The sequence below is a fragment of the Peromyscus californicus genome, unplaced genomic scaffold, assembly GCF_007827085.1.
Source record: "Peromyscus californicus insignis strain IS unplaced genomic scaffold, ASM782708v3 Scaffold_12__1_contigs__length_115047231, whole genome shotgun sequence".
NCBI lineage: Eukaryota > Metazoa > Chordata > Mammalia > Rodentia > Cricetidae > Peromyscus > Peromyscus californicus.
The window spans coordinates 107,821,003-107,834,640 of NW_026294413.1; the positions used below are offsets into that span (position 1 = coordinate 107,821,003).

The 13,638-nt window shown below is 43.2% G+C and overlaps 1 protein-coding gene across 7 annotated transcripts in view; it reads right to left on the minus strand.

The window, feature by feature from the left end:
- Positions 1 to 13,638, minus strand: part of Nek10 (NIMA related kinase 10) — a 196,438-nt gene that overhangs the window by 75,771 nt on the left and 107,029 nt on the right. For all 7 annotated transcript variants that reach the window (XR_008217203.1, XM_052734077.1, XM_052734079.1 and 4 more), the window contains 2 exons: positions 1,583 to 1,712; positions 922 to 992 (listed from right to left, as the gene is read on the minus strand). Coding sequence is in view for 6 of the 7 variants with exons in the window: in XM_052734077.1 (XP_052590037.1) it covers positions 922 to 992; positions 1,583 to 1,712 (201 nt within the window). In the remaining variant the exon portion in view is untranslated. The remainder of the gene's footprint in view (positions 1 to 921; positions 993 to 1,582; positions 1,713 to 13,638) is intronic.

Below are 13,638 nucleotides of genomic sequence, written 5' to 3' on the forward strand. Positions count from 1 at the left end.
ACCGTTGGTTCTCAGCTCCCTTTCTCTGTTTTGCTTCTGTCTGGGGCCCCATCTCATATGGTGATGCTGCCCACATTCAGGGTGGAAAGATCCTGATGAGTGACCCTCATCACTCAGCCTCTCTGGGAACCCCGCCTCAGATATACCCAACAGTATGTCCCTTAGGTGATTCCAAATCCATCCAAACTGACAACAAAGGTTAACAGTCACAGGAGCACAGAGACTGGTTTTTAAAGCAGGCTAGAGAGCACCGAGACAGTAGGTGCTCAGAGTAGGCTTCCCGATCTGAGATCTTTCTGTGTCGGTCCATGGGCAGTGAGGGCAAGAACCATGCATGTGTCTGAGAGGAGAGGGTTTCAGAAGAAAGGACCAGTAGGGGAAAGGTCATGAAGGGAGTAGCTGGAACCCGGAGAGCAGCAGGCAGGATTGGTCTGAGTGTGAGGCCAGAAGGCAACAACCCTTAATAAACTCCTTCTATATTAATGGGGAAAGCCTCTCATTTTTTGAGAATTTAGTATAAAATACAGTATTACCAACTTTTAAAAGTACCTGCGGTTTTATCGGTGAACACAGCCCTATCTGGCTTCTATGTTATTTTTTTTCCATATTTGTGCATATTTTATTTATTTCAGAAAAATAGATTTTCATACTATTTGTTTTACTTAGTTTCACATTACACACATTTTTCATGTTAACATAGGCCTTATAGATAGGCCTAATATCTGTACATCTCTGTCAAGTTCTTCTTGGATATCCCAACAGTTTCCAAAGAGTCACTATTACTAATGATGCCCAAATATCTTTCTAGGTTTGGATTACCTGAGGGACCTTTCGTAACTCTTTACCCATAGGTAGTGACTATATAAGGACGTGGGGATTTTATGATGGCAGCTATGTGTTTTAAATTGTGAGACTATTTACCTGTTAATGGTATCTCTCACTCTTTCAGAGTAGATGCCTTCTGGCACCGGCTCGTACACTGCCTCCACTATCTGCAAGGCAAGCAGAAAATAGCAACAGCATCAAAGAACCATGCTATCTGTGAGCAGTCATTCATGGCTACAATGTGGATTGCTAATAAATTCATATAACATCACACACAAAAGTTAATCAGGAATGGAAACATCCCAACAAATGAAAGTTAATGCCAATAGCCAATTAGACAGTTCTAGAATACAGAATCTTATTCTCCAAGCTGAGCTAAAGTTAACCTTAGGCTCATGATAAAGTAATACATGGGATAATATAATATGGTGGCTTGTGGGCCTAAGGTGGAGTCTGGGGATGAAGCTCAATGATAGAGCATTTGCCTAGTATGGGTTAGGCCCTGGGTTCCATCTCCAGACCACAAAGAAACAGTAATTGGAAATTTATTTTCATAACTTTATATGACAAATGAATACAACAAATAGGAATATACATGCACTGTGATAGATATTTGGAGGAGAGATAAGATCGACTGGGTTGTGTAGGAAATCAAACAATGCATGCTTCTAACTGTTGGCTGTGTAAGTCACAAGGGTTTTGTGAAGAACAGGGTGTGGCTGGCAGCTGTGGGGCCCTTTTGTTCCCTGTGGCCTACTTTGGTAGCCAAGGAGAGCATGTTGGTGCTACAGAAGGGAGGGCTCAGAGTTGCCATCTGATAAAGGATGCAGCCTGCAGCCCAGACATCAGCCTTCTCTCCATACGGCTCACTCTTCAGGACCTCTGGGCTGAAATACATAAAGGATGTTAATGCACACTCAGCAAGGGAAATTAATTGGCACTGGAAGAAATCCAATTTTCACATTGGAGGTGTTGATATAAAAAACAAGTAAATAGACATTAAAATGACTTTTAATGACTTTGCCCTGTACCCATACTTCTCTCAACCCTTCTCAGAGACGCATCTCCGTGAAGTAGACAGCAATTAACACAAAGACCCTCAACTAGTCAATTTACAGATAACAAGAGACTGTGCGGTACTTGTCCCTAAATGGTAAAAACATATTATACTCCTCCCCCCAAAGCACAGGGGCTCTTCACAGAAGAGGGGACAGAGAGATTGTAAGAACCAGAGGCAGTGTATCCACTGAGATAACAGCACATAGTTTCAGACTCAACAGGGCAGATGCACTATGACTTATGCCAACTGTGACAGCATGAACAAGACCCATGCAAGCTACAGCCAGATAAAATCCCAGTGCAGAAAACACAAAAGTCCCACCAATATCTGGGGAGATACTGGCATTTGATAGATGCTGAGAGAGACAGCAGTTTTCTCTACCGATATCACATCTGTTAGGTCTATCCCACCCCACAGCAGGCCCCACTGCCAAGACTAGCTGGGCAACACAAACTGGCCTGTATGGGGAAAGAAAAATGAATAACAAAAGAAGAAACCTCAGGGTTTGATGTGAAGGGATAGGCAGCTGGAGAAGGTGGTTATAGGAGAAGGTGGGGGAGGGGATTAATATGCTGAAAATATATTGTATGACATTCTCAAAGAATTAATAAAAAATATTGTTTAAAAAAAACCACTAGTACTTAAGGACTGACAGTGAAGGTGCCTGCCACCAAGAATGATGGTATGAGTTTTCATCCCAAGACCCACAGGATGAAAGGAAAGAGACTGATTAATACAAGTTGTACTCTGACTTCCACACATGTGTCCACCCCACACACATAGTAAATATAAAAGTAAAATTTTGAAAATTAAAAAATAGGTACCTGAAATTCTTAATCACTATTTCAAGTAAAGATATTAAAGAATCTCTTTGAGACCTGGGACATAACTCAGTAGTAAAATGCATGTCTTGCATGTGGGAGATCCTACACTCAATCACCAGTACTGCAGAACACAAATAAACAAACAAATACATACTGTCCTTGAACTGTGTTGGCCTCAGATGGGTCCAGAAGCACAATTAAGCAATTCAGTTTGTGCTGGCTAGTTTTATGTCAACTTGACACAAGCTAAAGTCATCTGAGAGGAGAGAACCCCAATTAAGAAAATGTCTCCATAAGATCTGGCTGTGGCATTGTTCTTAATTAGTGATTGGTGGGAAAGGTCCAGCCTATTGAGGGTGGTGCCATCCCTGGGCTGGTGGTCTTGAGTTCTATAAAAAAAAGCAGTCTGAACAAGCCAATGGGGAGCAGCCAAGTAAGCAGCACTCCTCCATGCCTCTGCATCAGCTCCTGATTCCAGGTTCCTGCCCTGTTTGACTTCCTGTCCTGACTTGCTTCACCAATGAACAGTAAGTATAACACTGTGACCCACAGCCTCAGCTGGAACCAAACGCACTTGCCAATAAGAGTGCACTCATGGGGTGACGCAACCGATTAAAGCCAATGAGATTAGAGGTAGTCTGTCCAAATTAACTTTCACTGAAGTTACCTTTCTTTGGCTTATATGAGTAAGGGAAAAAGATGCTGTCTGATAAGGCTTATCAAAAGAGAAGAAAAGCAGGGTGTAGTGACTTAGACCTGCAACCCAGACACTCAGGAAACTGAAATGAGAAGATTATGATTTCAAGAACAGCCTTGGCTACATTGACAGCTCTGGGTCAGCCTGGGCTACCTAGTGAGACCCTGTTTCAACACAAAACAAAAATAAGAAGAGCCACGAGGAATGTGATAAAGATTCAGCTATGTGAACACAGTGGGCAAAGGACCAAGACCTCTGACAAACCAGGCTGGCAGACTGGACAGTCAAGTGGAGGAGAGAGCAACTTCCAAGTGCTAAGTCGCCCAGCAAACAAATGTGAGTTCTGTAAGAAAGGCGACTCATGCATTTTTCATCTTCAAAAAGAAACCAGCCTTCGGGAAATATGGCTGAAGTCATACTTAATCACTACTTGCAAATATGTCAGGTGGCAGATATGTGTGTGGTTATTGTTTAGGCAATAACTATAATTCGATGTCTTGTGAATTGAATAACTATAAAATAATTTGATGTCTTGTGAACTGAATAACCTTCAATTTCCTCACATGAGATGTGCTCACCAACACTATGGACATAAAAGAATTGAAGCTAACTATGCTTTTGTAGAAGTTAAACCACACACACACACACACACACACACACACACACACACACACACACACCCCTCACATACACACTTGCTCACTCCTAATTTAAGATGGACTTTTCTTTTCCAAGACAAAAGAAATGAGTGTGGTGCTGTAATGATACAACTTTATGAAAACATCTCTTACATTGAGTCTGAACTCCCCTGGCCCTCACAGCCAAGTTGATAATATACCTGAGATCACTTAATACTTGCTATCCCACTGTCCATCAGTCTGTTTGAAGCTGGCCTTTAAGAGAACTGTGTAAGAACTAACCTTACTTCCCTCTAATCCCCCAGGTAATCAGCTTTTACAGCCTAAGCTAATGCAAACTTTAATCTCAAGTTCTACTTTCTTCCATGCTGCTGACTCTGAGTGATGCATGTGCATGTGTGTTATGGTAATAATTTGATGAAAGCTGCAAACAGGCTGGAAACACCCTGCAGATACAGCTTGTGTTGGCAACACTGACTGCTTCCAGGTCAGCTGGGGTCAGTTGGAGCCAGTAACTTGATCTTTGTAAAAGCTGGCTGAAGATTTTTGTAAAGTATCCCTCATTCCTTCCCTAGTGATGCTTTCTGTGCCGTCTAATAAAAGAGAAAACAAAGCCCTCTGTTAGACACAGATAGAAGACACAGGGAGAGAAGCGGGAATTCTAATTTGGGCTCACTCTTGGTCAAACTAATCCAAGAGGAAGCCTGTGTTGTCGCTCCATAAAGATTTAACCAATGAGGCCGGGTGGTGCTGGCACACACCTTTAATCCCAGCACTCGGGAGGCAGAGCCAGGCAGATCTCTGTGAGTTTGAGGTCAGCCTGGTCTACAGAGGTGAGATCCAGGACAGCCAGGGCTATACAGAGAAACCCTGTCTCGAAAAACCAAAAAGATTTAACCAATGCACAGAGCATATCTTATATGACATTTAACAAAAACAGATCTTTGGAAATACTGAAAACATCTTCAATTAAGTGTGCAAAAACTGTCATCATTGTACTTTATACACAATAAAAATGTTCAAGTAAACTTTAAGGTAGAGTAGAGTTTGATACATGTCGAGGAGCTATATGTATCCCTCTGAAATATTCTAGTAAACAATTAAACATAACTCATATCCAGCTGCCTCTGAAGGGAGGCTGGGATACCTTTCTCCTGAACCACAGACACACCACACACATACACACACACACACACACACACACAACATATAACACACTATACATACACTATGCAACACAAACACACCCCACACCACACACACCACACTACACACTATATACATATATATATATATATATATATATATATATATATGTATACACACACCCACACCCCACACCACACTACACCACACCATATACATACATACCCCACTTTGCACCACACCACACACACCACACTACACCACACCACACACCCACACCATATATATGTGTGTGTGTATATATATATGTATATGTATGTATATGTATACAGACACCCAAACCACACACCACATACCACACACACCCACATCATATATATATATATATATATGTATGTATGTATGTATATATATATGTATACACACACCCACATCCCACACCACACTACACCCCACCATACCATACACACACACACCCCACTTTGCACCATACCACATACACCACACCACACCATACACACATACCCCACTCTGCATCACACCACACACACCATACCACACATGCCACACCACATACACACCCACACCTTCCCCCTATACTGCACCACATATACCAAACCACATACACTACACTATACACACACACACATACACATACATACACACATACCACACCACATACATATACACACATACACATCCACTCATACCCACACCCATACACCCCACCCCACCCCACCCCACAGACACCACACACACATACTACACCACACACACATCACACCACACACACATCACACCACACACACATCACACCACACACACACATCTCACACTCACACACACACACACATCACACACACACACACACACACACACACACACACACACACACACACACACCACGTCTGCCTTTGAAGGGTGATTTCACCAAGAGTAAAGGCAAAGGGAAAGAAAATGAGAAGGATCTGACTGAGAAATAAAGACAAATTGTTTTCATTTTAATTTTTCACGAGTGTTCCCTCGCTGATATACAAACAATTAAGCTGCTAATTGCAAATAATTCTTATTTACTTGCTAAACAGGGAAAATAAATGGGGACCTCAGTGAATTTCAAAGCATACTAGACCTGAACATTATGATAGTTTTAAAATAATTTACTTTCTTCCCAATGGAACTAAGTGGATGAGATGAGATGACCCATGCTGAAAACCTCGGGTGTAGGAAGCGCACACTTTTCTACAGCTGTGACACTCGACAGCCAAAGTGTCACTGTGCTCGCCACACACACACACACACACACACACACACACACACACACACACGCATACACACACGCCTTGATGAGTGACAGAGAGAAGCATGAAGACCGCCATGAACCCTGCACAAGAAGATTGCACATTTGAAACATCCAAGGTTTAGAAGCACTAAGATGAAAACCAAGCAGAAATACATATAAAAATGACACGCGAGCTACTCAAGGTGTTTTTCCATGGACGTTCAGAGTAGCCATTCTGCCACAGCTGTACAGTCGCACTGGAATAGAAAAAGTCAACAATGCACGCCTAAAGCTGGCTTAGCTACAGAGTGGGAAGTTATGGATTCGAGGTAGTCTGCCTCACAATGGATTATAATTGGAGACTGCAGTAGGAACTCTGGTTAGCTTCATGGAGATGCAGGTGGCCGTATGCACAGAAACACAGGCCGAGAAGTGATAGTTACACAGCATCCATCCTCTGTTTCTGGATCCTTTCCTTGATAGAGATAATCAGTGCTCATTTCAGGACTAGGGCTGAGGCTGAAAACCTATAAGGTTATTCAAACTAAAAGAAGCAAGCTAAACTACCTCATAATGAAAGGAGTATGTCACATGGATACAGAGGCAGAATATGGGGCAGTATCAGCAACACAATAAATGAAATAGCTTGCTAATTGAGTTGACTGCCATTAACAACATGCCATAGACTACAGGAAACAACAGCTATTTCTTTTTCAAAGCTCTGGAGGCTGGGAAGTCCATGAGTATTGTGCCAGCCAGTTCAAGTTTCCAGTGAGGGCTCTATTCCTTCCTTGAGGACAGCCCTTCCTCACTGTTCTCTTATGGTGCAGAGGGAATGAATGCAATCTCTCTGGTGTCTGCTTGAAAAAAGGTATGAATCTGACCATGAGGCTCACCCTCTGTGGTAGTTTGGATATAATTGGTCCCCATAATCTCATAGGGAGTGCCACTATTAGGAGGTGTGGCTTTGTTGAAGTGTGTTTAGCCTTGTTGGAGGAAGTGTGTCACTGTGGGGGTGGGCTTTGAGGTTTCCTATGCTCAGGATACCACTCAGTGCTGTGGATGATTGATTGATAAATAAATAAATAAATAAATAATAAATAAATAAATGAATAAAGTGCTGATTGGCCAGTAGCCAGGCAGGAAGTATAGGCGGGACAAGGAGAGAGGAGAATTCTGGGAAGTGGAAGGCTGAGTCAGAGAGACGCTGCCAACCGCCATGATGAGAAGCATGATGTAAGATACTGGTAAGCCACGAGTCACATGGCATCTTATAGATTAATAGAAATGGGTTAATTTAAGATATAAGAACTAGATAACAAGAAGCCTGCCATGGCTACACAGTTTATAAGTAATATAAGTCTCTGTGTGTTTGCTTGGGTCTGAGTGGCTACGGGACTGGCGGGTGAGAGAGATTTGTCCTGACTGTGGGCCAGGCAGGACCAGGAAAACTTCAGCTACAACTTGGTGTCTCAGTTGACTTCCTGTTGCCTGCAAAATACAGCACTCTCAGCTCCAGCACCACCTCTGCCTGCACACCACCATGCTCCCTGTCATCATGATAATGAACTGAACCTCTAAAACTGTAGTGAGCTCCCCTAATAAAATGTTTTCCTTATAATGGTTGCTGTGGTCATGGTGTCTCTTCACAGCAGTGAAAACTCTAACTCAGACATTCTCATAACAGGTCCATCTACAAACGTCACTATCCTGGAGGCTAGCACCTCAGCATGAACATTTGGAAGGACCACTTGTGAAAATGCTGAATTTCTGAAAAACAGTGATATATTAATTATAGAATTTATTATTGATGAAATACCAATAGTCAAATAATCTCACACTCACCGAGACAGTCTTCTGTGTTTCAGGAAATGGCCTACTCGTAAGACACATGCTTCTCCAAGTGGCACATGTAGGAATCATGTTCCTCCCTAACTTAACCTGAGACAAGGCAAACAACCCTCCACATTCCCACACTTTCCCTTAGACACAGTTACTTGTTCTGTTTTGCCCCCTCTTGCTACAGGTTAGATCCCAAGTGCCTCATATCCTAAAAGCAGAAAGGCCCTTCTGCTCTAGACCACCTTCTCCAGAGACACCAATCGGACCTTCCCCAAATGCAAAGTTGATCCCTTTGCCACCTCCAGGACAGAGCACATTTTCTCCCCTAAGTTGCCTGTGCCAGGACATCTTCTCAGAGCAACAGGAAATGAAACTAAGACAGGGAACAGAAGATGGGCAAAAGGTGCTGAGGAAGGTGGGGTGGTGATAGAACAGGGGGCAGAATATAAGTAGAGGCCGCTCCAAGTCAAAGGATACAGTTGGCAGGGGGATGGAGACAAAGAGAGAAGAAGAAAATCAATGAAAACAAATTATGACTGAATTCCAGGATAAAACCTAATACTCTGTATGCAATTAATTAGTCAATTACTTTCTGATAACTTTTACCGCTCATGCCACCATAGAGAAAGAAGTTCAACCAGCCCCAGGCTCTGTCACAAACCAGCAACTCTGAGGCACAGTGACAGCTGGACTCTGCCACTGAGGTGAGTGAGTTGGCTCTATTACAACCTGGAACCTAGGACCCTGGTGTCCCCAGTAATCTGTTTTGTGAATTTCCAGGGCTGGTCCTAAGGTACACACAGGGTTGGCCCTCTCTGAGGATGCTGACCTACTGCTGCAGCCAGGAGACAGCCCCAGCAGGCATCTGCCTTGGGCTGCCCTGCCTCTCCCCTGCATACCTTCCCGAGGAAACATTCCCATTCTTCCTCCACCTTCACTGTCATTCCTCACCTCATCACACGTGCGCCCCAATAGCTTGTTCCTAAACAGAAGCACTCAAGGATGCTAACCCTGCCTCCCTGAGGACTTCTCTGATGCAGATTCAGCGTCTCCTCTGCCCCTGATATTTCATATGGATTCCTAACTCCTGGTGTGTCCTCCACCTCACACTGACAACTCACACTTATATCTAACCCTCTGGGCATCAGTTTATCCCACAGAAGACAAGATTATATTTGACGGATAGAAATAGAAATGTCTACGGACCAGACTATTGAAGATGAATAACTAGAGAGAAATAACAGGGCTGAGACAGATCATTAGTTGAGGAGTCTGTGAAATTAATGAAATTAGCACTTTGAGAGAAACTGGAAGACGGTCAATGAGAAAGTATCTCATTGACAATGTAATGATGTAGCACTGTGGAAGTGGTGCTTGGAGACATCATAAAAGAGAATGTTTCCCTAACAAATGTTAGAAATAGTGATACAAAACCCTGAGGAACTCGGGACACAGTAAAGCCCAAGCATTTGGAGACTCGGTTCTTGATTGGAGTAATTCACCTGATAATGTTTGCATCAGGAAAAGATAGAAATGGGATTTTCACATCCCACTGAGTATATTAATTCTGAGTCTATTAAGAAGTACATTTGGTTTTCAGATATTGATTCATACTTCCATCTCCTCTGACTGCCTTTAAGAAAGAAAATGGGGATGGGGGAATGGAGAGATGGCTCAGTGCTTGCTGCTTTTGCAGATGACCCAAGTTTGGTTCCTAGCACCCAAATTGGGTGGCTAACAACTGCCTAAAAGTCCAGCTCCAAAGATGTAATGCTCTCTTCTGGCCTTTGTGGGCACCTGCACTCACATAAACATACTCTTACACACATACACATAATTAAAAATAAAATAAGGCTTTTTTTTAAAGGAAGGTAAACTAACACATCACTGTACACCAAACAGAAAACAAAATCATACACTTGAAAAAAAACATAGAACATCTGCATTAGAGCCAAGGAACCTGTACTGTGCACCCACAGAGAACAAGGTCCCTCTGCTCTTTGAGTACAGAATCTAACCAAGATGGCATGATAAATGGTATCTACTGGCATACATGTCTAATTTGGACTGTAAAGCAGTCCATGCAGAACTCAACTCAGTTGGAGATTTAGCAACACAGAGTGAATACAATGTGTGTATCTGTGTATACACGTGCATACTTGTGTCTATGTAAATATTTATGTGTGCTTCTGTGGCTGCTTGTGTTTGCTTGAGATGGATAAGCTGTTGCTGGGAGATGGATCAAAGGTAATCACCATGGTGGGATATGAGTCAATGAGGATTAATGAGGAGGAAGGAAGTTGGGGGCACTGAGAAGGAATGAAGGTATGGGTGCATTTTCTAGACAGAAAGAACATACCAGTGGGGTATCTGGTGATACCCAAACCTTGGTTAAAAAGGCTCTCAGAAGCATCATGAAAATGTATTAATCCTTTCTTTTAAGACCCACTTACCATGATTCCTACCAGAGCAAAAGTCACCCAGACCACCCCATGGAGAATGAAGACACAGAGCTAGCAGACAGGCAGGCTGCCACCACTGTGGACCACTGGACTTCAGTACTGACTAGATGTGAGATGGGAAGGCCTTTCCTCCTCCTGGTTCCCAGGTATCTGTCTCAGTCCAGTGGGTAGTAGTGTCCTTAACATGGAGACAAGGGAAGCAGACATGGAGGAAGAAGTTAGACCAGCTAGAGTATGATAGTCATGCTGGCATGATCCATGGCTGGGCACAGTGATGGCTAACACTGCTGTGTGCCAACAGTCTTTATAGACTTTTGAGGCATCACTGTCTCTAGTCTGCCATCACACTGTTCTCAGCTCACAGGCACAAGCTGCCATCAAACAGATAATCAAGACATACTCTGAGCATCTCTTGGATGTTTCTGAAATACAAACTCCTTATCAGGGGAAAGACAAATGATGTCATGGTTTCTTTTCCTGATGCTGTGATATAAGGAAAATACTCCAGGGGCAGTTACAGTCCATGATGGCAGCTAAGTCATGGGGGAGGGCTCTGGGAGCTGGTCACATTTAATCTACAGTCAAGAAGTATAAAGCAAAGAATGCATGCATGGGCTTAGTTTCTTTTCTCTATTTTATACAGTCCAGGGTCCCAGTCATGGACTTTGTCCTATGTAAAAGCTGCCCGTGGTGACAGTGTCATCAAGTTGTCCTTTCCTATAGGCCCAGTTTGGGATCAATATGTGACCTCTCTCAGCTGTGCCATCCAGGTCAACCTCCCTCCAGATCTCTGCCATTCTTGATGACTTTTTCCACCTGGTGTCTTCCAGAAGTAGGCTCATCCTCAGAGCCACCACCCTCTAACCCAGGTCAGGATCCACCTATGGGCAAAACATGTTCTTACCCTGCAGGTAAGTTTGCAGGGGTGGTCTGCAGCAAACTCCAACAGCACAGACAGGCTTCACCACCTCCAGATAGTCATCCTTTCATTCAGTCAACAAACATGTTTACTGATCAAGTACTGTATAACTCATGCTGCTACAAGCCTTAGCTACACAGGGACAAGCAAGGACCACGCACAGCGCTGGCCTCAGAGAATGCGTGTTCTGGATAAGGAGACTAACACATATATTAATAAAAGTATATGAAGTGCTACCAAGAAAATAGGATACTTTAAAATATAAAGTTTATTTCATGAACTGGCATTGCCCTGTTCTTTGGCCTCATAAAAGTTATTTAAAGGAGGAATATGAGTAAATATGAAAAAAATTTAAATATGTAAAGGGCTATTTAAAGACTACATATAGCCCAGCTAGCCTTGAACTCAGAGGATGCTCCTGCCTCAGCCTCCCAGGTAATGGAATTTCAGGCACGTGCCACTGTGATTGGCTGGTACACTGCTAACAGATATATTTTATTATTTTTAAACAAATAAGGAATTTCTTATTCTACAAGATGCCTTAAACAGAATGGTTACTAGGTTTGCTCAGTAAATGCTAGATGAGCAGATCTAAACTCCACGGTCCTGTGGGACTGAAGAAGGCAAGGAATGGCACTTTCATCAATGGAGAGTGGAAGAGACACTGAATGTGGGACTGTGCAGCTTCCCCACACCGACTTCACTCTAACTCTCCACCATCTGCTGGTAACAAATACACATAGGCCACGTGGTTTGAGGAGGATGAAGAAAACACCATCACTAGCATCTTTCCTGACAGTCAAGGATCTTTACTTTTAAGATATTTCTAGAAGGTCGGTAATAAACGGAGGAAGGGATTTAAGCCTGGGAAACCCGGGGCCAGCATATGTATGTTTGATCACAACTGTCGGATGGTGATAAACCAAGTGGCAACAGCCCAACACGGCACCATGTCCAAGGCCACACAGTAAGGCATCGTTACAGCAACTTCCCCAAGATTAGACGGGGCTTCAAACAGAAGGGGAAACAGGTGGAAGAGCCTTTTCTACTGTCCCTTAGCATCTGTAACTCCGATGCAAAGGAGCCTGCTTTCTTCCGAAGCAGTGGCTCTCGGGAAGACAGAGCACACAGCAAGAGGACTGATTGCAAGTTCAAGGCCAGCCTGAGCGACAGAGGGAGACTGTCACAACAGCAACAACAAATGAAGCTGCTCTGCTTTGCTGACGTTCTGGTTTGCCACGGTTACCATTTAAACCAACCTGACTAGAAACTGAGGTTTAAAAAGAAGCAGCTGTGGTTCTCAACCTATGGGTCACGACTCCTTTAGAGTCAAACATCAGATAGCCTGCATGTCAGATATTTACATTACAATTCATAACAGTGGCAAAATTACAGTTAGGAAGTAGCAGTGAAATCATTTCATGGTTTGGATCAACTGTATTAAAGGACTTCAGCATTAGGAAGGTTGAGAAGCACTGCTCTAAGGGCATCTGCCTACAGGATGGACTTCTGGATGCCCGACTTCCTACAGCACTGTGACCACCACTCAGCATTTGTCAAATTGTGCTGTCTTTCAGCAGTCACTGGAGATTTTCAGAACTGAGTGTGGGAACAAAGCACATTACTCAACTCCAGATTTGAAGTGCTTCCTTCAGTGGTGGAGGCTCTAGGCTCTATGTATGGACAGAGCAGATGGAGGGAACGCTAGTGTCAGCATGGCTCTGTGTGGATAGAGAGAAGGATACAGTGATGGTGTGGGCTCTGGCTGGCGGGAGGGATGGATACAGTGATACCCAGGACCGGGGCAGCTTTGTGTTCAGTTTCCATTCAGAGTTTTAAGAGCTTCAAAATGCAATACTTTTTAAAATATAAGACCTAGAATAAATTTACTCAAATAATTGTACATCTTCTTTTCCTTAGATATTTAAAATGGTGGAAAGAGGGAG